Source organism: Pectinophora gossypiella, chromosome Z (genome assembly GCF_024362695.1).
Source record: "Pectinophora gossypiella chromosome Z, ilPecGoss1.1, whole genome shotgun sequence".
Classification (NCBI taxonomy): domain Eukaryota; kingdom Metazoa; phylum Arthropoda; class Insecta; order Lepidoptera; family Gelechiidae; genus Pectinophora; species Pectinophora gossypiella.
The window spans coordinates 425,654-450,743 of record NC_065433.1 but is presented as its reverse complement, the minus strand read 5'-3'; the positions used below and the strand labels follow the sequence as shown (position 1 = coordinate 450,743).

Sequence of the window (25,090 nt, the reverse complement as noted above, 5' to 3'; positions counted from 1 at the left end):
ACAGAGGTGTGTATGTGTGTATGTCAGGAACTTATTAACGCGACGATTGGAATAGATTGTGTGGTGTACTCACCCGGCGACGCCGCCGCTTTCCATGTAGTTAGCGAGGGTCACGTCGTTGGACCACACGTCGAACTGCCACTTGCGCAGGCCCAGCACCACGCAGTGCACGCGCCCCGTATGGATGCCCACGCGCATGTTCACATTCACAGCCATCACCTCGCGCACCAGCCTGTATCACACCATAATATGTTACAATGTTAACAACCTCCGTGGTCTAGTGGTTAGAGCGTTAGGCTCACGATCTGGAGGTCCGGGTTCGATTCCCGATGGGGACATTGTCGAAATCACTTAGTGAGACTGTCCTTTGTTTGGTAAGGACTTTTCAGGCTTGAATCACCTGATTGTCCGTGAAGATGATTCCGTGCTTCGGAGGGCACGTTAAGCCGTTGGTCCCGGCTATTAGCCGTCAAAACACCTCCACCAACCCGCAGTGGAGCAGCGTGGTGGAGTATGCTCCAAACCCCCTCCGGTTGATTGAGGGGAGGCCTGTGCCCAGCAGTGGGACGTATTTAGGCAGTTTATGTATATATTTATGTATGTTAATATTTGTTCACTTCTTAATCTTCTCTTCACCTATCGTGTGGGTTCTGAGGTGGATTACCAACCTTATCACCCTGGAGTCAGGGTTATTATTGAGCCGCTAAAGGCCCCTGACATGGCTCTTGTACTTACTTACATCATAAGTAGTAATCGGGACCAACTGCTTAACGTGCCTTTCGAAGCACAAACACTTTCGCACAATCAGTGATTGTAATGTCCTAATCATCGTCGATCATGTTTAGGCCCATTTCGATCCAGCACTTGACACGACATTAGTAGCGTTCACCCAGCAATTTGATGCGCAGGAGTGGTTGTCAGGCACACGGTGATAAAACAAGCAGAGGATCGACTCACGCGATAGCGTCGATCATGTCGAGGCCCATCTCTACGCAGCACTTGGCGTGGTCGTCGCGCGCCTCCGGCAGCCCCGACACGCAGTAGTAGCAATCGCCCAGCAGCTTTATGCGCAGGCAGTGGTGCTCCGCCGCCAGCCGGTCGAACCTGCATGCAGCAAACAATACTACGTAAGGACCCTCTCCGCCCCGCACTGCTCCGATCTTCCTCACCGCACCTCCATATTTTAGCCAAAACTTGCTTTTAAAAACTCGATCGTAAACATTTCTAATTGTAACTGTTTATACACCAATAAAACAAAATACCTACCTATATTATGTAGAATTACAAAATAATGTTGCAACAAATCCTTCTATACCAAATCGGATTACTGATTCAACGACACTCGAAGATAGTGAATGGAGGAACTCCTACATAGTGTTGGGCGATTGATCAAACTAATCGAATGATGTATTCGAAATTCCACACATAGTATTCGAAAGATCATACGTCATTCGAATGTCAATTTACTATTCAAATGATTTGTCGTTAATTAATTCCTTTGTTTTGGTTTTATTCAAGTAAAACAGATGTAGTTTTTGAAGGTGTAAAAAGCGTAAACAGTGTAAAAAACATTCCAATGATCTGAATTCATTCGAATGATATTTTTTTTGATTAGTCTCTCCTACAATGGAATAATTCGACTACCTGGTCATTCGAATGATCATTTACAGTCACCCATCACTAGTCCACTTCACATAACAATTTCACAAAGGCTGTGAAGTCAGTTGAGTGTACGGAGCAGCTCTCGCAAGTTTGGCTGAATTTGTTAACGCTAGTTGGAACTTTAATCCGTTTACAAGTGGTTCAGACTAAAGTTTAACATTTGACTAGCTTTCAGACAAGCGGGGAAGTTGAGAGATTGTGAGATTAATATTATTGTACGAGTCATAATTGAAATGGAATATTAAGTCGTTAGCAGTGCGCGATACCGACTGTGGTCCGAGTCAGGGGCGGCGGAACGTTTGTGAAGGAATTTGTATCTCAAATTTTAAAACATCGTTATTCATTAGGAGATAATGCTACACATTGAATCTACACATATATTTTTTTGTTGAACCACTCATCAGCGTGGAACTACTGCAGCTTCTCACAACTTGTATAGCCGAGGAAAACTAGCTTCAACAAAAACCTCGGCGCAGGACTCTAGGCGTTTTTAAAAATGTTATGATAAGACGTGGAAGTGGGGCTCACCTGGCGAACAGCTCGTTGAGCAGGCGCACCAGCTCCTCCGCGGTACACTGGTCCGACAGCGACGTGAAGCCGCAGATGTCCGCGAACAGGATGCTGCGTACACGCACACGATGGTCACTCACATTATTTATAATTTACCAGGTGTCCCAAAAATAGTGGTAAGCATAAATAGTACCAAAACCGGCTGAAGGTTTGTCATCGGAATATTTCAATTTCTACTCTAGAGATAGCGGTTCTATTTTTTCCTAAAAAGCTTCACACACATTAGATATGTTTTCGAATGATTGTTTTTGCGCCTTATTCTTATGTTTCAAGGAATCGTCTAAATATAAATAAAAAAATAATTAAGGTTTTTTATTCATTTTAGTAATAGATGATTGATGATTGTCATTCTCTTCGATAGGCGACACCCATCTTATCTTTTGCTTAAACGTCAAGTTAGAGATGCCTGTAGAGCGACAAGGATCTTTTGGCAGGTGGCCATGATCAAAATATTGAATGAAAAGTTATCGGCTGGTGTTACAAATGGAGAAAGTATGGAGATGGTGCCCACCAGCGTCCTCCTGACAATTTATTTATTTATTTATTTTTATTTATTTTATATTTGGGAGACCAACAGCTCTTAACAACTATAGCAAAAAAAAAAACATACTTAAAAACTAAGCCAATAACAGGTTTCCACCTATATAAAACAGTGTAAAAATATTAAAACTTAAGCGCACTGCAAAGGTTTAAGGACATGCACAGATGCCTAAGACAGTACAAAGACAAACGCTGACTTAAACAATAAAAATAAAAATAACGCTGCTATCCTAAAATTGAGAACTATATAACAAAGTGAAACTACAGTAACGATGACAAAATAATTGAATAAATATAATGCAAGTTGCTTATAAAATATTATTAAAAAAAGAACGAGAGAGTTCGCGTCTTACCGACTCAAAACCAGTGTTAAAGAGGTCAAGGTCAATTTTATTGCTAAGCTGGTTGAAAAAACCGCTAGCTCGCCAAATAAATTCATTCTGCCGATAGTTAGTTGCTGCTGATGGTAGGTATAGTAGAGAATTATGACGAAGATTTTTACTTGGAGGCCTCAGTAGCAACTTAGATAGCAAATCAGGGCAATCCACTTCACTGGAGGCGATCTTAAACAGGAAAACGATGTCCGCGATTTGACGTCTCCTATCAAGTGGTAAGAGATGATGCTTCTTGCATAACTTAGTGTAAGTGCCCAAATCATATGGTGTTTTGGTTCGGTAACAAAGGTAGCGCACAAACTTCCTTTGCATTTGTTCAATACGGTCAATGTAAGTGCCGTACCTGGGATTCCAAACCTGCGATGCATATTCCAAGATACTGCGCACAAATGTGCAATAGAGGATTTTAAGCGTTTTCACATGAGTAAAGTCTCTGGAAACACGCATCACAAAGCCCAGCGCCCGATATGCCTTTCCAATGATATAATCCACATGGCTGCTAAATAATAGCTTTGAATCATGAAGCACGCCCAAGTCGCGGATAGAATTATCTTTATTAAGGTTGATGCCCTTTAGAGCGTAACCAAAAGATATCTGCGTACGCTTTCGACTGTAGGTAACTATGCTACATTTGGAGGGATTGAGATCCAGACAATTTTCGGTACAATAGCCTTCAAGTCGCAAGAGGTCGGACTGCAGAGAAATTGCATCATGAATAGAACGAATCGGAGCGAAAATCTTCATATCATCCGCAAAGCATAATAAGCGAGAAGTACGGAAACACAGGTCTATGTCGTTCACAAAGACAATAAAAAGTAAGGGACCAAGCAATGAGCCCTGAGGGACACCACTCGGAATGGACACCCAACTTGAAATGTAGTTGTTAATGACTACAGCTTGCGAGCGGTTCTTAATGTAAGACGAAAACCACCTTAGTAGGTCTCCGCTTATACCTACTTTAGAAAGCTTGAACAGTAGAAGGTCGTGTTGGATTCGGTCAAACGCCTTACTATAGTCCGTGTAAATAACGTCGACCTGTGCCCCATTTGCCATTGCATCAGTTATGGTGTTATTCAAAAGTATAAGGTTGGAGACTGTGGATCTACCTCGGAGGAATCCGTGCTGAAATGAACTGAGTGACTGCTTCAATGCTGGATAAACTTGCTCATACACCACCTTCTCAAGGACTTTAGAGATAATGCAGAGTTTAGATATCGGCCGGTAATTAGTGACTTCATTTTTGGGGCCCTTTTTGTGGACTGGCGTCACGAAGGCGCGCTTCCACAGTAAAGGTACCTCGCCCGAATGCAGCGATTTATTGAACAATATACTAAGAGGAACAGAAATTGTCTTAGCACAGTTTATCAGTACTTTAGCTGGTAAATGATCTGGTCCTGCGGATTTTGAGGGGTCTAATTTCTGAAGTATATTAATTTTTGTAACAAATATCTTCTAGGACCTTTACACGATCTCGCAGTAATTTAAAGGAATCCAAGTCAGAATAATTACCGTAGTTTTTATATTTAACGAAGTATTTGTGCTTTTCCTTAATTACTTTTTTGAGAGCTTTGCTGTACCATTTAGGATAAGTAACTGCTACAACCCTTCTACACGGAATATGTTTATCTCTTAATGATACGTAGTAGTTGTAGAAACGAAGCACAGCGTCTTCCAGGTTCCTATTGGAGAGTTCGGCATCCCAGTCGACACTAGATATATCATTATTAATAGCATCGTAATCGCCTAAATCATACAAAAACCTCGGAACAGATAACTTATTCATAGGAACATGGTGTTCAAGGTGAAAATGAAGACAGAGGGCCCCGTGATTGGGGTCACAGGATACAAGAGCACTATCAGACATGTCAGAAACTGTCACAATGTCGTCATTAGCGAGTACCAGATCCAAAGTTACATCAAAAGAATTTTTTATAAAATTAAATTGATCCAAGCCAAGTAGACTAATCGTATTAACTAGTAATACTTCATCGCTAGTGTGATAGTTAGACGGCCTCAGGTGTTGAACCCCACTGTCATCTGGAATCCATTCAATGCCACGCAAATTAAAGTCACCTACGATCAGAAACTTATCACCAGAGCGTTGATTCATAACTGCCTCCGTATTCTCCAAGAAGTTCTGTAGTTGTTGGGAGAAGGAATATCCTAGGTTCTCGTCGCATAAATATAAAACACATAAGTGTAATGTAATAGGTATACTTAGAGTACCCCCCTTAAACAGAATAGAGATCCATAAATCCTCCGCGCTAGAGTTAAACGAAATTCGATGCGTCACTGCGAGGTCCCGGCGAGTAGCTATCAAGACTCCACCGCCATATTTTTGTTTCGTAGCCGCATAGTTACGGTCGCGACGCCACACAACATAACGTCTGTCGAAAAGTTCCGAGTCTCCAATACTATCCAGCAGCCACGTTTCCGTGATAATAATTATATCAAAACAACTCATACAGACATTACGATAAAAACTGGTAGTCTTCGTTCGTAGGCCTCTAGCATTCTGGTAGTAGAAAGTAAGTTTATTATTGTCCGGATCCATTGAAAAACATAAAAGATAAATTCAGGATAGAAGACACACTAGAAATATTATTGTTAAAACGATAAAATTGTAAGAAAGCTGAAGCCGAGCACTTTGGTGCAACAATCAAACAAACGCGTAATAACGAGAAGCGCAGTAGGACATAGAAGCATGCAATATAAGTGCAAGCGAGCAAGTAGTCTAGTTCAAACATCGTTAGCGAAAGCAAGATAAATAATATATTAGGCATTGACGTTCCGGTCGGAAACTGGTTATGAGTAGGCAATGCGCGTGAACAAAACGTATGGGTCAAGAAACAGGTTGTAGCAGAGGTACAAAACATATTTTTATAGCGTACTGGGAACAGAGTTACAAGTGGGAGCAAAAAAAGGACAATATTTTGAATTAAGTTAAATAATAAAAAACTAAACCTATATATGTGGCAAATTAAAGTAATTTGTTTAAATCCTTCTCACCCTTAATAACAATTATTTTCGAAGTGTCATTTTTCCTTGCGTGAATTTTACAGTGCTTGACCCAGACATATTCGTATCCTTTGTCCTTGCAGATTGTTTTGGCCTTAGTGAGCAGGCGTTTATTTACCGGTGTGAGGTGATCGTTAATGTAAACAGGGTGATTACCACCGACACCAGCAATAGCGGACGTTGATAAAGATTTATGCCGACGAGCAGCAGCAACAAAGTCTTCTTTTATATATCGATTATTGAGGTTAATTATAATAGATTTGTCATTGGAGTTTTGAACCGGGACTCTCGCTATGTAATTAATTTGCGTTTTAGGAATGTCGTAGCCAATCGTTACGCAAATAGCTTCTAGGATGCCAAACAGGTTCTCAGAGTTCTTCACTGGAATTCCCTTGACTTCGATATTGTTAAGCCTTGATCTTTGGTCTCTATCAGCCAAGTCGGACTTTATGACAGCAAGCTCCTCAGATGTCATGTCCAGAGCCGTCTTCAAAGCCTGGATCTCCGATACTTTAATTTCCAAGTCAGTGATTTTTTTATCTTGCTCAATCAAACCCTCATGGCTGAATTCGCAAGAGCTTTGCAATTCACCGATCTGGACCTTAATATTTTTCACTTCCTGAACCAAAGACGGAAGATCAACAAGCTGCCGCTTGATGTCACGTATTTCCAATAGAATAGCACTAAGTGAATCCTTCACTGCATCACTGTCGGAGGAAGCCGTAGGATTGGATTTCACAGCATTGTCAGAGCCAGACGCACGAGCAGGTCTAGGTGCAGGAGTAGACACACCATAGTTAGAGACAGCACTAATTTTACACTGCCCACATCTCCACTGAGAGCGGCGATCTGGTCCCAGCTTTCGGTAGTTACCCTCTGTGATAGGGGCACAGCAGAACCCAAAATTTTTGCTACATTCTCCACAAGTAACACCATCATTAAATGCTTGATTGCAGGTTGAACACGTCGGCATTTTACAAACACTTGCACCAAGTCCGATGGATAACGGAAAATAAATAAACTATTATAATGTCGTCAGAGGTTGACAATCTCTGCAAAACTGCCTAAGCAACGTACACGTTCGGTCTTATCGAGTGCACAACGGGGACTGACAATGTCATACAAGTGACACAAGGTCCTCGTAGCTCGACAGTGGCGACATTGTGTACAGTTGTAACGTACCTGACGTTCTCGTATCGCTGGATGTAGATCTTGTGGAACTGCTCCTGCCGCGGCTGGCTGGCGATGTCCGCCTTCATCTCCATGGCAACGTGGCGCGGCAGCACCGACAGCAGCAGCCGCTCCTGGGGCACCACACCACGTACAGCACACAACATAGTTAGTAGCTAAGTTGCAAAAACTGTTTTGATGACTTAGGGTGGTATTAATAAACCAATCTCAGCTTCCAGACTGCCCTCAAGATAATGTCAATGTGACAGTTCTCATATAAAAACAGGGACTTGAGCATGATCTTGAGGGCAGTCTCAGCTGAGATTACTTTATTAATACCACCCTAAGTACTTAAGTGTAACCAAGTCTGGTCCCTTCTATACATTTTTGTATTAAGCAGGTACCAATGCTTGCCACCGGCTAAGTAAGTACTTCATGGTTTTTTTCTGTCGAATAAATTAAAGATGCACTTACGAGTACGAGTCACAACCAGTCATACTGTTTTGAACTTTCTGCATAAAAAATCTAATTTTAATAAGGTCTCAATTGTACTGTAATCCTTCTTGCATAATACCTACTTAATTACTTCTTGTGTGTGTGTGTATGTATTAGTAACCTGTTGTTGGTTCTCGCGCTGTGTGACGAGTCGGGCCTCGACGCAGTCGCGCGTCTCGAGGAAGGCGCGCCGCTGCGCCAGCTCACGCGGGTGGTGCGTCATAATGCCCGCCGCGTTCACCGCCGCCAGCGTCGCCACCGCGCACCACACCTGCGCACACGCATAACACACGTCACACCTCATATCACACAAATAGCTTTAGGTTGTGTTGAGTAAGGAATAAATTTGCTTCCAGACAGGCAGGGTAACAACTTGCTCTAACTGCATCATCATCCTCTGCGATCACCCCTGTACCACAGATCATATAATACTAACGTACCTGTACACAAACTCCGCGAATTGCTTCTCATAAAACGTCTGGTTGTCATTTCCTGAGCACTGTTGGCAATACGTCACGTGGCTGTTAAATGGAATAAGTTTCAATATATTAGGGATTGGTTGACGGTTATCTAGGTGCACTCGCCTGTTCAGGTGTGCTCCGGTCGTGCAGCAGGCGCGCCAGCAGGTTGACGGCTGCCAGCGCCAGCCCGCCGGCTGTGGCCTCGTGCAGCCGCACCGGCAGCGTCGCGTACGTCAGGTATGTGAACAGTGCGCACGCGCCCGCGCCCACGCCCACAGACCTGCACACAGATTTAGATACCACATGTAACAAAAAGTTCGACATTGTACCCACAACCACCACAACCTATACTCAATTCGTCACATATTTCGATATCGCACGAATTGCAACAAACATACAAACGCAAACGTTCAAACATGTACCACTGTAACGGCGACCACGTCATGACGTGGAAATTCAAGTGAATGTTCGGACACATCATGCCACGTCGCGGTTAGCACTGGGGCACATCGCCGACACCGAGAATTTCCACGTCGACGTCGGCGGCGTGACGTGGAGATATGGACGTGCCCTTAGCCTTCAACTTATTACTAACAGATAAAATAAGTATATTTCTATAGAGCTCTGTAGTTTCACAAAATTAAGCAACTTTTATAGAAATCAAACTCGGCAAAGCTCCCGAAAGTTACAAAACTTATTCGGAGCCGGAGTTACGAAGTTGGGTGAAACATTTGCAACTGTTTTGAAAGTTCCGAATAAACAAAATGTACCCTTGCTTTGCGGTGGGCTTGAGCGGAGTTCAAAGTTGACAGGAAAGTGGGAGAATTTTTAAGTTATAGAATAAACAATAGAAAAACTACGTAAGTATACAGAAGAGACGCCCGCGCCCGCGCCTGCGCTGCCTCAGCACCGATTTGTATATCCACTACTTCAGTCCGTAGGACATAAGGAGCGCACTGCTTATCTCGCTCGCACGCACGGGGTAACACACACATACACAAGACATAAAGCGTGTTTAAAAACTACATTTGTAGAACCAAATGTTTGGAGTATTCAGGAGTATCCCAAGTAGCATTCGGGGTTCTATATAAGATGTCTAGTCGTTCACATGTACTCTACAAGCTGTGTATGTCAGCTGTATATGAGCTGTATAGCTTGCTATAATGCTTTTATTGAACCAGTTTGGGCACAAATTAGACAGCCTTAAGTTCACTATGGCTGTACATTAGAAGTATAATAGCATTATAATAGCAGTTTAAGTAGTAACATCGGACTTAAGGCTGACTTACGGCACTATATGGAACGCAGTGTGAACCATACAACGTACATGAGTGTAATAAAGAGTAATAAGTGGCTAAATACACAGCCTTCACAGATAAAATCGGACAAAAGTACTCCAGTAAGCTACCTTAAATTCACTTGTGTCCTAAATTATTTCCACATTTTAATATATTAGTTTGACAATTGTACGGAGTGCACGGATTCGGGGCAAACTAACTCCGGCGGATTATTATTATAATATAACACGCGATTAGTACCTGTTTTATATACCATAATCATGTTAATGCCATGGGAATGCAACTTTATCGTGAAATGTATACATATTGACAACTAAAAATTTCACGCGCCTCTGTAAAAACGCTTTATTCATTTTGAAATATTTTAAAACTGGCTGAGAGGAAAATTTACATTTTCAGTTTTTGATATTTTATTGGCATTATAATTATACTACGGTAATTAATTTTAACATGAAACCAAAACTCATTCGCTCTATCTGCGTATTTTCTGATAAATCTGCATTAATCTTGTAGATTTATTTGGTAAATATTTTAGGTTACGTAGAACAAAATGGTGGAAATGAAATACGGCTATGTGAACTGTTATAACTCCTATTTAATGCGGTGAGCGTATATTAGGTTCACATGTGTTCTGTTAGAATGCTGTTATCTATATGAAGTCCCACATTTGTACCACTACAGCGCCAATGTCAATTAATTTATTCTAATGTGAACTTATGTACAGCTTTAAGATGTAGTTCAGGACAATTGTGTAAGTATCTTTAATTCTTTCTTCAAATACTGAAATTTTAGAGATCCGCAATAAAAAATATTAATGGCCGTTAAATGCCCAGTTAAAAATGCCCAGTTACTTATAGTCAAGTATGAATACCTAAAGTACAAATTTTGTAACAAACTAACAAAAATCACCTTTTCGTGTGAGACACACAGTTGGCGTCAGAGTATTAAACACTACTCTGTTCAAGGAGGTATTTAAAATAATGTACTTAAACAAACTAGATAAACAGGGACAACATTATGCCCTGCGACAGAAAAGGACAGAAAATAATTTGTTTGCAATCACCATACTCTGATATCTGTATATTTTGAAGGGAACTTTCAGGTTCAGGCATAATATTTTCCTCTGCATCATGTACGGACCCACCAACAACGGTTGCAATGGCGCTTGGGAAAAAGTGTAATAGAATATCACATTCACATTCATGTTCAGCTTACAGCAAATAAGAGTAGTACTTGTGGACAAATAAACTGCTATTGATGTTAATGGACAACACATATGGTCTTTCTAACAGCCTAGAGTCCACATGTGAATCATTTAAACACTTCTGTACAGATAGTAAAAAAAGGTTATTTTAAGTATCACAAACATGTCCTAATACAGCTACTGGCTGTATAACAGTCTAAAACAAGTAAACATAACAGCCTTTGGCTTTATAAATGACCACAAATGTTATATTAAAATGCTAGCTCTATAACATCGAACAAATAGGCCGTTAAACAGCGGTTGCCGTATCTCTACCCTCCTATAATGCTCTTAGTCAGAAAGCTGACTAAAGGATAGTTGTTAGAGTATTATAACACCCATAATCGTATAAAAGTATTACTCTACACTTCTATACGTCCCTTAGACAGGTATAGGTGTAATTAATTGCAATAATGTAGCTAATACATCAAGAGTGAACTGTAGTAATGCTTTAAGTTCACCTTGGAACTAAATGTGTACTCTTAAATGGAACAAAATGCTACTTGGGATGGAGTATTCAGGGTAATAAGTTTTGAAGTGGCTGACCTGAGCACGGCGGAACCTGCCAGCGACAGCTCGATGAGCAGGAAGGTGACCAGCACGACGTAGGAGATGGTCAGTAGGTAGATCTCATTCATGGCGGGCCGGCTGAGGCACGCCAGCAGGCCTGCACACACAACACATACTTGTATCACGCGCTACTCTATGGCAGTCTAGTGTTCTAATTACAAACCTATCAATAAAGAAGAACGCTGATTACAATGAAATATATGAAGGAAAAACAAAACTCATTGTGATGATTTGCAAAGGTCAAAGAATTCCTTCAGACTGTAAACTTAAACAGTAACCTTTCGTATTTAGACTATCACGAACATGAGAAGGTAGTGCATTATATGAACGGATACCAAGATAGGGAAAACTTCTTTTAAAAACATCGTAATGATATCGAGGGTGAATAAGCTTTCCTTTGTGTATTTGTCGTCTGTGATTCTGATTTTCCTCCTCATCGTGAGTTTCCCCACACCTCTAATCCATATCGTATACTTTCAAAGTAAGCGTAGTAGGTACATAAGCTTCAAAGTACGGGTGTCGGCCAACCTATGCATTGCTATTTTTTCTTGACATGCTCTATTTGAGGGTCCCACCTGAGCTGACAGTTCAGTTCCACACCGAGAAAGCGGACAGCTTCCATTTTTTGTTTCTTTTATGTGCTCGTAGACTACAAGTGTGTACACTTGTAGACTACAAGTGTGTATACTGGTAGACTATACTGACATGCGTAGACGAGGGCGGAGATGCCGAGCACGATGACGTGCACGATGTGCGCGACGCGCTCACGTTCGCCGAGCTGCGCGCGCAGCCGCGTCACGTTGCCCGCCAGCTCGCGCGCCGCCGCCTGCGCACTCTGCCGTGCCTCCTCGTCCGACATGCTGTAACACACCACGTACAACATTACATTGCCTCCTTCCCTTATAGAGCGACAATGACCTCGGTACGTGGCCATAATCGGAACTAACACCGCATCCAATGACAACGTTTATTTAAATATTTATGAAATTACATTTATTAAAGGGCTATAAATTATAATGTATATGTAGGAATATAGGTGGTGGTACTTGTATAGTAAGTCCTCGTATGCGGAGTGGTTGTAGAGTGGCGGGCGCGGGTGTGCGTGCGCATCGAAGAGCGCGCGCGCCTGCACTACGAGCAGCGCCACGGCCACGGCCAGCAGCAGGCCCAGCAGGTGGGTCATATTGGTCTGGTTCATGCGCAGGAAATAGCGCTGGTACAGCATCTCTACCTGCGTATACACGTCTATTGGTTAGAATTCAGCCCACAATCCGGAGTTGCTGGGTTCAATTCCCAATGGGCACATGACAAACAAAATATCACCTTGTGATACTGCTCTTAATTTGGTTAGATAGGCGGAAAAATAGGATGCTTCTGAATGCCCGTTAAGCCTTTGGTCTCAGTCACTTAGAATGTTACGTAGTCGTTACACGACCCATATCAGAGGCCGTACCTTTGGCGGCTCGTTTAGCGACTACGGATTTAGCTACTTACCTAAGTAAATAGTAACCGGGATTACTGGCCGTGAAAGAAACACCTTATTCACAGAAAATCAAGCGATTCAACCTGTATTCTCCCAAACAAACTAGAGACAGTCTCACAAAGCGAGTTTTGTTTACTTACCCACTAAAATAAGGGTGTTATACTCACATGGAGGTTGTGAAACCGGTGCGAGGCGCAGAGAGCGCGCAGCGGCGGCGGCAGTGCGTGTGCGCAGTGGTGCCAGCAGCCGCGCCCGCCACGCAACTCGCCCGCGCCTGCGTCGTCGCCGCCCCCGCCATCCGCACGTGCGTCTGTTGTGCCAACAACAATCTTATAATACTATTCTAAATACTATACCTACTACTCTTAGATCGGTGGCTCGGTGAGGTGTGGGTACTAAGTTCATCTCGCAATGGATGTAACTCTGACTACCATCTTAATTGGGATATAGGCGTGAGCTTATGTTGTTATGTTACTCTTAGATACCTCATTCTATAAAACATATTATTATATGAAGAGGCACAAATTATGCTGGTTGATATATATCTAAGAGTCTTTAACATAAATAGAATTACGTCGGTAGTGGTCGCTAGATGTCGCTACCGCGGTGCTGAACCGTTAGATTCCGCGCGCGACAAATATATCGCGGTTGGCTGTAGACAGTATATACTTTGCGTGTATTAAGCCCAACTTTAATCGTATGTAAACCAGCAAATGCTTGACTACGACACTCAACTGGCAGCCAGTGTGCGCTGCGGTAGTATTTGGAAGGACTTATTCTTACTGTTCTTACTTGCGCTAGAGTATAGAACCTACAACGTTGTCAAGAGACGAATGTTCCAGTAGAGCCACTCAGCTCGGGCAACAAGTATTATTGGTGGCGTGGGTAAACCTATACATAAACACACACATGAAAAATAAACGGGAAATTCAAATATTTCACAATAAATAAGACGGCCGCGCCCCGCTAGGAAACTGTGGAATATAGCGCGCGCGGTAATTACACTGTCAAAGCGGCTCGAGTGCTGTTAATAAATTATAATGTTTGGATTATAGGTTCAAAGCATCATTACTGTGTTATTTTATTACCTACATTAGGTACGTAGGTACGTGAAATTGCGCGCCACTAAATTGGGTAAAATGAGTTTGTTTCGACAAAGTAAAATTTAATGTAAGTATGACGTGAATACAGAAGGACGAGAGGTGTCCGATCCGATGGGTGTGTGACGCAAGTTCGTTAGGTCGCCGGAAACTCATCAGCGGGACTTGTATAGCTCGCGTCAACCTGGGACCTGGGACGATGGTGTAACAGGCATGAGCCTAGCCAAGTTGGGCTTTACTGGCCTTTACTTACTTACTTGTTATACAGGGTGTTAGTGACATCGTAATGAAAACTTTAAAGGATGATTCAGACCATGACTCTGAGTTAATATCAAGTAGAATTTCGCCGTCGCAAAATTCACGATTTTTTTTAGTTTTCAATTCTATACTTTTGCGATAAAAAGAAATATAATAACAAACAAACAAACAAGAGAAACTACAACGGAACATTTGGTAGAAAAGTAAACACAAACGTAATTATAATAAATATAGTAAGAAATAGTGTGCACCAATTTGTAAAGGTAAACAACTCAGCCGTTTTTGTTGCAAAGGAAGAAAACGCTGATTTTCAGGCGCACATATCTAATAAATAGTGAAAAGAAAATGCACAAAATGACTTGGGCTAGTCAGAGGTACATCCATCGCACGATGAACTAAGTAGGTATTCACCCACACCTCACCGAGCTTTTTGTTCGACCAACATGATGGCGAGCCGTATCGCCGTCTATAGTAGTCGATAGCCAACTGTGTTAGTGAAAACTGCACTTGCGATAAATATATTACTCATGTAATACATTAAGTGCACATTTGAATAGTAAATGCAAAGTTGCATCATAGAATGAAGAATGATTTTACGTATAGAATGGTAGAAACGGTAACGGCTGCACCAATTCGAATCGCATTGATCGGTATCGATCTAAATAGCCGTAAGCCTCTAAGGAGTAAGAGGGTGCGCGCGCGGTTTTTTTTAAATTAAGATGGGTTTGCTCTTGACTTCATTCTTCCACGAGGAGAAGAAGAGATCGACGTTGGAACGAGCTTACCCAGAAAATGCCAATTCACCCGTGTTTAAAGGACCCTAGGTTATAAGATACAGGAAACACCGACGCCGGCAGCCTATTCCATTCCTTGGCTGTGCGCATTATGAAAGATGAAGCGAAGCGCTTGGTGCGTATTAGTGGTATGTCAACCAAGTAAGTATGGTAACCCGCCGTACGTCTGGATGTCCTCAGATGGAATGGACTTGGTGGAATGAGCTGATGGAGCTCATGTCTCGTCATGTCTCGACTTTCTGTCTCGTTCGCCGCGACATAAGGCATCACACAGTAAGAATGAGTTTTTTGTATGGAATGCCCGTGGTGTGTTTGCAGTTTGTCACAACTGGACATCAATCAATCTTAAAATGTCAGCATAAATATTGTTGATTTATTGCCGTCACTTTACAAGGGCAATGTCCTTATTAAACAACATTATTTTATTATTCGTGTTGTACCTACCCACAAAATTTTATTACCTACCTAAGAGATTATACCTAAACCCTTTTCAGGTTGGGTTGGTTTAGAGATGAACGTATTTAATATAATCACAAGAAACGTTATTAAAGTAGCGTACTACAGTGTAGATACAGTGCCTTTATTATCTTAATGTCCCACAGCAATCATCGCAGTTCCGAATGCAAACGAATGCTAATTCCCATGTTCATAAATTATTACCTATATGTATCTGAATTTCAATTCAGAAGTAAGTACGAACCGTTAAAGACTAGGCATTCTCTGAAATGAAATGCTTTTACTTGTAGGCAAACACAATCTGCCTGCAAACTCGAAAAGAACAATCTAGAGGGCAAGAGTAAATAGGATTTTCCAGGTAAGCATGTCCCATCCTCACCTTACTAGCAGGTGAGATTGTAGTCAAATGCTTGCCTATCTATTTTGATGATGTTTTGTATGGATTGATCAAAAGAGAGACATTAAGAAATTAGAAGCAATGTATCTTCTGATATTCCTCATACCAACAGAACAAGAAAATAACGATAATAATTTTTGTTACAACCTATTCTTATTTGTTTGAAGTAGGCACGCTTGAGCACAGCCTGCCGATGGTTTCCAAACAAAAAGACGGAAGTATATTTACATCATTCCGACCCAGATTAATGGAAAAAGGAAAGTATTGACGATGTTCTTATTCGGGCTTCAGGGTTCCGCAGGACAACAAGGAACCCCACATTAAGGAATATTAACTCGTCCTTTGTAGCGTTAATAAAGTAGCATGTTGTGTTTGCCTATAAATGGACGAGCACTAGTCCAGTATTTGTATATAGGTTAAGTTACGTGTAAAAGTGTTTTTGTCTGTTGGCAAATCTAATAAATAAATAAATAAAATAAATAAATTAAATCGATCAGTCCGCCTTCAGTATACACGAGGAATATGTTGGTACCTGATTACTGCTGTAATTTTTACAAACAACTATATTTTGAGTGGTGTGTTGCTTAGGGTTCTTTTCAAGATTTTTTCAATATAAAATGTTCTTAATCATATTTACTGTACTTCGTACCTACTTAGATACTTAGACTTTGAGATCCAACAATTGAATGTCTGACTATCCCTCCCAGCTAGTTCACACGAGCTAATTTAATTTTCCTAGTTAGGAACGTTATTATACAAACGGTTTATACGCTAGTCTATAGATGTATTGATATACAGATTATATTACTCTTTGCTTAGATGAATTTTGACGTACTTAGAAAACAATTTGGATTGTTCTTCATCCATCATCCTGAATGTCCTTATCTTGTAAGCAGGTATCAGAGTAGATACTATCACTAAGCTACAATTATCTTCATTATAATACTACTTATTCATTATCGAAAACCGTTTCAAAAGTAAATAATTTACTTATTTTAATGATTTAAAGACGAATTAATTTATTATTTATATTTAACTATAATTTTAGCTTTCTCCATGTTTTTTTTTAATTTAGGTACTTACCTACTTAATGATAATGATAACCTACAACTGGTAGGTACTCGCAGGTATGAACTAGTCTGGCCACATTTATGTTCGGTTAAAAGCGTAAATAAATTGTTATTTGTAGCCGTGGTTGTTACGGTTATTTTTACTCTTGATAATAGAAACGTGTTTAGAGCTCTGCAGAAGGAGCTTTTCCAGTCAAATTAATGTAAACAAGAGTACAAAGGGAAGGACAATGGAAGGAGTGTGGCGCTCCCAGAGGCACGCCGCCGCGGCCACAGGCCGGGCGGTCCGGCGGCGGCGGAGCCCCACGACACTCCATTACGAGTGCTGCCTACTATAGAGGCAGCTGCCTACATACTATAAAATTAAGTAAACGAGCCCTCTGACCTGTTACTCGACGCCGAAATGTGCGCGTAAGCAATAAACTTGGATGTAAAAACTTTTGCCTCCCCTCACGCTGTGAATGAGCGGGGTGAGCGGGAGGGGGTGTTTTACGACGAATATTCATGTGCGCTAACGACCGCGACACATGATCGACGTAATAAAATTTATTGAAAACGCCATTATGTTTTCGGTAAGGAGCTACGAATTGCTGCGATGGTGAGAATTCAGTAGGTTTGTAGTTGAGTGTCGCTGGAGCCGTGGTCGCTAGGCAACCCGCTGCGGGCGCGGCACGCGGCGGCCCACGCGGTTAGTACTTGCGTTTTATTCTTACGTGGCTGTTTGTTGACTTCTCTTGGACGGTATACATATTTAGGTACTAAGTACTTGGATCGACAACTTTGGGAACTCCGAGGTAAGGGCCCTCATCCGATAATAAGGTACAAGAGACCAGCGACTGATTCAATACATAGATATCTATTCAATCAGTGAATAGATCGGATCAATCACGAGGAAAACGCTGGGCAATCTTTTTTCCGTAACAGATTTCAGCATTTACTTATAGCGAGAGACGTTTCACTATGTGATGACAGATGGCGTTAGTTGTCACACAGTTGTTGGAACAAACCAACAACAAAAACACAAACAATTAAAAACAATTTTATATTACAAATAAAAAAAAATATTTCATCATCACTAGCCCATTAGCTTCCCCACTGTTGGGACACGGGCCTTCCCTATGTATGGATAGGGAGATGCGGTCCTGTGCGGATTGGTGGTTATTAACGACTGCTAATGCAGCCGGGACCAACGGCTTAACGTGCCTTCCGAAGCACGGAGGAGTTCGAGATGAAAACTTTTTTTTTTGTGGTCATCCATCCTAAGACCGGCCTTTGCGAAAGTTGCTTAACTTCAACAATCGCAGACCGAGCGCGTTAGCTGCTGCACCACCGAGCTCCTCAATTTTTTTAAATATAAGATAATTATAAAACTTGATACCTACTTACATAAGAAAAAATGCAATCCACGAATGGAGTTATTTGGGAGGTAAATCCTGGAGTAGGGCAAGCTATTGAATAGCCTACCTAAGTATTTTTTATTCAGATATAATTTATAACTTGCAACTACTTAAATAAGATTATAATTTATGATAGCCTGGTGGCCTAGCACCATGCGGTTTATCCTGGGTACTATCCATCTTATTCCTACCTGTTAGGGTTTACAACTAGGGTTGCCCCCTTTTTCTAAAGGGAACATAGTATTTAATATTATAATTTATTTTAATAAAATACAAGAAAATTGAGGAGCTCGGTCTGCGATTGTTGAAGTTAAGCAACTTTCGCAAAGGCCGGTCATAGGATGGGTGACCACAAAAAAAAGTTTTCATCTCGAGCTCCTCCGTGCTTCGGAAGGCACGTTAAGCCGTTGGTCCCGGTTGCATTAGCAGTCGTTAATAACCACCAATCCGCACTGGGCCCGCGTGGTGGTTTAAGGCCCGATCTCTCTATCCATCTAGGGAAGGCCCGTGCCCCTGGAGTGGGGACGTTAATGGGCTGGTGATGATGATGATGACAAGAAAATTGAAGTACTAAGTACTTACTTATTTTAGGATTAGGAGGGAACCGTGGGATATATTCAAATTCAAAACGTTTCAACAATTCAGGTGTGTTTTATTCACCTCGGTACACTCATATTTAGACGATTCAGTAGTAACAAGAATTAATAAAAATACTACTTTGCCTGCAATATTGCATTTGTACAATATATATATAACAATAAGGTAGGTACCCAAATATAACTGGTACTCAGGATACCATTTATAATAATAGTATGGATGGCTATCCTTACCTACAACGCACCATTTATTTAAATAAATTACGGGCATTGGGCAAGCCTGTATTGCCAGATTATTTTGCATATCTAAGTAGGTAGGTACAAACCTATAAAATAATAATAATACACAAATCGTAAATCGGGGGATGAGGTTACCTATTTATAATGAAACAGTAAATTCTCATGAAGTCCCTAATGTAATTTACAGATAATCTACAGCGGTTTATTGTCAGGCTGCAGACAGCCGTAAACCGCGGCGAGGGGCGCGGCGCGGGGCCGCGGGGACGGGAGACGGGGGCGCAACAGGTGACTCCTCGCTGAAGGAACTGAACACCTTTGTCAACAATGGAAATTAAGTTATCATTTTTTCACCCCCGCCGCTCCGTTATCATTGCAACTCGTATAGTTTTATATTACGGACTAGCGTTACTGTAACTTGATACTACACATACAATACACAAACTCACGTTCCTTAACAAAGCTAAACTATTAGTCGACAATTTCAAAGTTAGGCTCACCTACCACGTTGGTCTAAGAGAAAGCTCGGCTACGCGTGGGGACTTAGTTCATCGTGTGACGAATGAACTCTGACTACCCCAATTGGGATATACTCGTGAGTTTAATTATGTTTTGTTATATCGTCAAAAACTTGACTTTTGGTGGTGCATGGGCGACACAGTTTCCGAATTATGTTTTGAGCTTTGACCAATACACGCAGAGAATGCTATCTACGTGGATAAACGACGTACGATTATTGGTAAGCCGTCGATGTAATTCTGTCACTCGTGCCGCGGGTGCTGATGTCTTAAGTATGAATAATGATATAATAAGCAGATAATAGATATTATACGTATAATAAGTCAGTGTGGTCCTGTGTGTCATCGGCTTGCTTCCCAAACGGGGAGCGCCAGTGCGAACCCCGGCACTGGACTTGCACAACTTACCTTACGTGCAATTTAACTAACACAGTTGCCGCGGGTAACTACCTCCGTGGTCTAGTGGTTGAGCATTGGGCTCACGATCCGGAAGTCCCGGGTTTGAATCCCGGTGGGGACATATCATAAAAATCACTTTGTGATCCCTAGTTTGGTTAGGACATTACAGGCTGATCACCTGATTATTCAAAAAGTAAGATGATCCGTGCTTCGGAAGGCACGTTAAACCGTTGGTCCCGGTTACTAATTATTGATGTAAGTAGTCGTTACATAGTAATAAATTATTATCAAGGTATAAAATTAGCGTTTGTAATTTTTTAAATACTTATCCGAAAACTGTCCAGTAGCCAATGAGGTACTTTCCAGGCTACGTTCACCAAAATCAATATAGATCGCGTTGTACAGCTTTAACGTGATAAGTAATTACTTATTTTGTCATTACAATGTATAGTACTGGCAGAAGCACTATACAAAAATAATTGTTGCGTGATATTTGGATCACATTATGTATAGAATTACGTTGCTATCTATATCGCTTCTCTCTATTTTGATCAGAATAATAATGGGTGGAAGATGTGTTGTTTAAAACTGGGTGTAAAAAAAGCGGCCAAGTGCGAGTCGGACTCGCCCATGAAGGGTTCCGTAACAGCAAGTAACATAATATAAAAGTAAATTACGGTTTACGATTTATGATGTATTAAAAAAAAAAAACTACTTACTAGATCTGGTTCAAACCAATTTTCGTTGGTGGTTTGCATGCTAATCTACATCATATATTTTTTTAGTTTTATCCTCCTCTTATTTTAGAAGTTACGGGGGGGTGGGGGGACACATTTTACCACTTTGGAAGTGTCTCTCGCGCAAACTATTCAGTTTAGAAAAAAATGATATTACAAACCTCAATACCATTTTGGAAGACCTATCCATAGATACCCCACACGTATGGGTTTGATGAAAAAAATTTGTTGAGTTTCAGTTCTATGTATGGGGACCCGCAAAATTTATTGTTTTTATTCTATCATTGCGTAAAAATCTTAATGTGGTTCACAGAATACACATATTTATGAAGTTACAACAGTATAGCTATTATAGTTTCGGAGAAAAGTGGCTGTGACATACGGATGGACGGACGGACGGACATGACGAATCTATAAGGGTTCCGTTTTTTGCCATTAGGCTACGGAACCCTAAAAAGGGTCATCATTTATACCCAAAAATAAAGTTAAAACATGCATATTATGTCTGTTATTTATGAAATTAGAAAGTTAAACGAAGGAAAACCTAAAAATAAACAACAACAAATATTGTGTTTGAGGAACGTAGACTGGAAAGTCCCTCATTGAGAATATGGTCGCGGGCTTATGTTCTGTGATAGGTGAAGTGACTTAACAAGTCACCCGACGTCTATAAAAAGGTAAGTCCATTACGTTCAGCAGGACGTGATCCGTTAGTGAAATGACAGTGGTAGGTAGTTACGTACTATAATGGATTCTGTGGTGACAGTTAAAATGAAACAAGTAGTAAGTAACACGTTAGTACAGGTACATAATATGGTTAAACATTGTCATGTCACTTAGGGTGGTATTAATAAACTAATGTCAGCTGAGACTGCCCTCAAGATCATGCTCAAGTCCATGATTTCATATTTGAACTGTCACTTTGACATGATCTTGAGGGCAGCCTCGAACTGAGATTAGTTTATTAATACCACCCTTAATGCTCTGACGTACTTATGGTCTCGAACTGTAATCAATTCTCGAATTTGAACAAGAAATCAAATTCGTAATAATATTAAAATGCATTCAAAAATCGATTTGTAGCTTATTTATGTCATAACAACATGGCCAGAAAAAAAACTGAATCATTTTCAGATAACAAATAGAAGTGTGTTAAGAGAGAACAGAAAACAGTCAATATTTAGTGACAGATCAGGAAAAATTCGTGTTTTCAGATATAACATAATCAACAACAGTTTTATCAGCCTTCCTGTCGATGCGCAGTTAAGTCTTATATACTTATATAAGTATTTTTCTAATTATCATTTATTCAATATTAGTGTAATCCAATGCAGTAATGTTATTACCAAATAGAACAACATACAGTGCACAGTAAAACAGACAGTAAAAAAGCATACAGCAGGTAATATCGCTGTGGTGATTCTATCAGGCAATCAGACGAACATATCGACTCATTCAGGTGGACAGGGATGGCAGTAAGGGGCGGTTGGAGGCCATTCGCGGGGTTTCACCCCATATTCCAACACCGTGGGCTTTTTACCCTATATTCAGACAGCTATGTTGTCCATTTGTGGGTATTTTACCCCATAGACATTCTTATAATTATGACACATTTCAGTTTTGGAATGTGATTCAGTATTCAGATAATTCGTGACCGGACATGATTATGTATAGTCCACGATACTTAGGTCGTCTGTAGCTAACACCAGTCACTATAGATCAAAGTGTTATAAATACATAATGTTTGTTTTTGCTGGGAATGAAGAAAACCCGCGGTACAAGTGAAGAATTGGTTTATTAGTCAACCATTTATAGTAAAAAGACTGTCCGTAACACATATATAAATGTGATCAATATTCACAACACACACACGTTTACTTCAATAATATAATTTTATTTAATACCTACAATTTATTGTATGTTATAGTAAGTACCTGTATGTATTTTATTCTTACAGTAATGGAAGTGGTCTAAGGAGATCGTGGCCTCTGCCTCCTGCAGCGGGGAATAAGCGTTATCTTATGTCTAATATACCTATCTAAAACTATGAGACTGTAATATTTTCTACAAGTTTTCGGGGTTAGATACAGGTGCGACTAGAAGCTTTCATTTTATGTTTCATTTTACAAACTCCTTCATAACTAAGTAAATACTAATGCAGTAATGCGATCGAAGCATCAAAGAGCGGGATCGAAATTAGATAATATAAGAAGAGAATGAAAGGTAAAATTCAACAGACTCGGAAGTGATTGAGAGTCAAAGGATGTCGCACTGATCAATACTTCATAAAATTATCTCATCTTCAAAATTGTTGTATTTCTCGCAGACTACCTACATAAACATACATACAAAATATCACGCCTATCTCCCGTTGGGGTAGGCAGAGACCACGGAATTCTACTTACTACGATCATGACGGTACCACAACCCGGACACTTCATATAAACAATCTCGTTTTCCACAGACACCACACATTGACATTATTCTACACGCGCATCTGTGTGTGTGACGTCTGACGCCATACGATTCAAATCTAAACTGTGTTCGAGGACGAGGGGGGGGGGAGGGGGAGGTAAACCTAGCTCAAACGCTGGTGGGTGGCGAAGAGTTTCCGTTCTATACGTAGTATTATTCTTTATTCTATGACGGTACTTAAAACTTCTTCAAAAGATAATGCACTTACTCAGATGATGAGGGTCAGTCAAGCAGAGGAGTGGTTAGTATACACAGTTAAGTTAAAAGTAAAATTGACCTAAGTTTCCAGCAACTCCAGAAATGTAATAGTAGCTGGTGGTATTGTAGAAGTAAGTCTGTATCGAGTTCTGGCGTTTATGTTGAATGTTGGGTAATTCATGCAAAACAAATGAAACATGCCCGTGTGCCTTTACCTTCGTGTACCGTTACATGATAATATACTTACCTACCTAATATCTAATTGGTATATTATACCTACGATCATAACTTCATTGGTAATGTTAAGTAAGCTGAAATGAGTGCCCTTCGACAGGGTTTAAGTAGGTATTATAATAAGCATACATCACAAATTTCAGAGTCACGCTCTTGTCGGTGTAGCATTCTCCATGTTACTTTTTAGAGAAAAATCACTCTTGCCCCGCAGTTCTCTGTCTGACGCAAGTGGGAAGGCGCCCAGAGTAGACTATTTCAAAGCCGTACCAGGGCTCCTGTCCTCTGCCTCTGAATAGTACTGACAGTTACTGCTTCCCTCTGTTAGCATCCAGGTTACAGTTTCTGTAACTTGCCCCTTCCGTCCTGCAATGCCGTATCGATGGCTCCCATCTCCACCTTTGCAACCGTTGAGGCCTTATGAGTTCTACGTTATACTCCGTAGGTTTTGGTCCCTATCCGAACTCAGTCACCATCTCACTCCGGCCTACTGAAGCAAGAGGCACCTACCCTCAGGGCAAGAACGTAATGAAGATGATTCTGTCCCCCCTGGGGTCAGGTTATGTTAGGTTATGGTCTTGTATTATAATAAGCAACATGAGATTATTAATTTACCATGAGTGCAATAGTGTTATAATGGCGTAGTGTTTCCTGAAGCCACTCTGAGAGGGATCTAGGTAGTGGGACGATCATGATAATTGTGTTTTCCTCGCTTCACTGGTTTGCTCTGCTCGTTCCCCGAGCTTCGTGAAGCTTGATAAGTCGCATTGTCACTTAAAGCACAACCGCAGCAACACGAACGTAACAAGCGGTATATTTCTAGTTAATATGCAACGAAATGATATGAACATTGTTTGCACGTATTACATACTCAGCATGAAGTCAATCTCATCGTCAGTATTACCTAGTTAGTGTCATGATAGCGGTGGATGGACCGATGAAATGACAGTCATGCATTTTACTCAATTTTGGTAGGGAAATAACAGACGAGCCTGCAGCGTGGGTCTATTATCTCGTATAATGATATCTGCCGCAGGCTTTATACCCGAAACGTACCTACCCGTATTTTTACTTACTTTATGGTGATCTTTAGTTATGTTTTACGACCGGCAACACATGTACATAACTTTTTCAGGGAGCACGATTGGTTTACCGAAAGGGCGTTCGTGCCATATCTTCGTTAGTCGAATACACCGTGCGATAGTCGAATTAACCTGCCGCAACACGTAACTGGAAGAAAACCCCTTGTATTGGCATTGTTAAGAGGCGGCGTGTGGTGGTCTGCGTCGTTGCGTTGTTGCGTCTGTGTTTCTTCTATGTTT

The 25,090-nt window shown here is 41.0% G+C and overlaps 2 protein-coding genes across 2 annotated transcripts in view; both read right to left on the bottom strand.

The window, feature by feature from the left end:
* The window catches only part of LOC126379936 (adenylate cyclase type 6), a 128,379-nt gene that overhangs the window by 11,349 nt on the left and 91,940 nt on the right, over positions 1–25,090 (bottom strand). The window contains exons 6-15 of the mRNA XM_050028950.1: positions 13,073–13,215; positions 12,469–12,653; positions 12,128–12,282; positions 11,399–11,519; positions 8,435–8,591; positions 7,972–8,121; positions 7,368–7,489; positions 2,191–2,283; positions 958–1,104; positions 74–232 (exon numbers count right to left, since the gene is read on the bottom strand). Coding sequence (XP_049884907.1) covers positions 74–232; positions 958–1,104; positions 2,191–2,283; positions 7,368–7,489; positions 7,972–8,121; positions 8,435–8,591; positions 11,399–11,519; positions 12,128–12,282; positions 12,469–12,653; positions 13,073–13,215 — 1,432 coding nt within the window. The remainder of the gene's footprint in view (positions 1–73; positions 233–957; positions 1,105–2,190; positions 2,284–7,367; positions 7,490–7,971; positions 8,122–8,434; positions 8,592–11,398; positions 11,520–12,127; positions 12,283–12,468; positions 12,654–13,072; positions 13,216–25,090) is intronic.
* Positions 4,740–7,274, bottom strand: LOC126379942 (uncharacterized). Its single transcript, XM_050028960.1, has 2 exons — positions 6,177–7,274; positions 4,740–5,682 (listed from the first exon to the last, which is right to left on the bottom strand). Exons 1-2 carry the CDS (start codon positions 7,156–7,158, stop codon positions 5,675–5,677), a joined length of 990 nt encoding a protein of 329 aa, XP_049884917.1. The 5' UTR covers positions 7,159–7,274; the 3' UTR covers positions 4,740–5,674.

Bases quoted from the DNA above. Each gene is read 5' to 3' on its own strand.
- LOC126379942 (XM_050028960.1), bottom strand. From the start codon at position 7,158: ATGCCGACGTGTTCAACCTGCAATCAAGCATTTAATGATGGTGTTACT.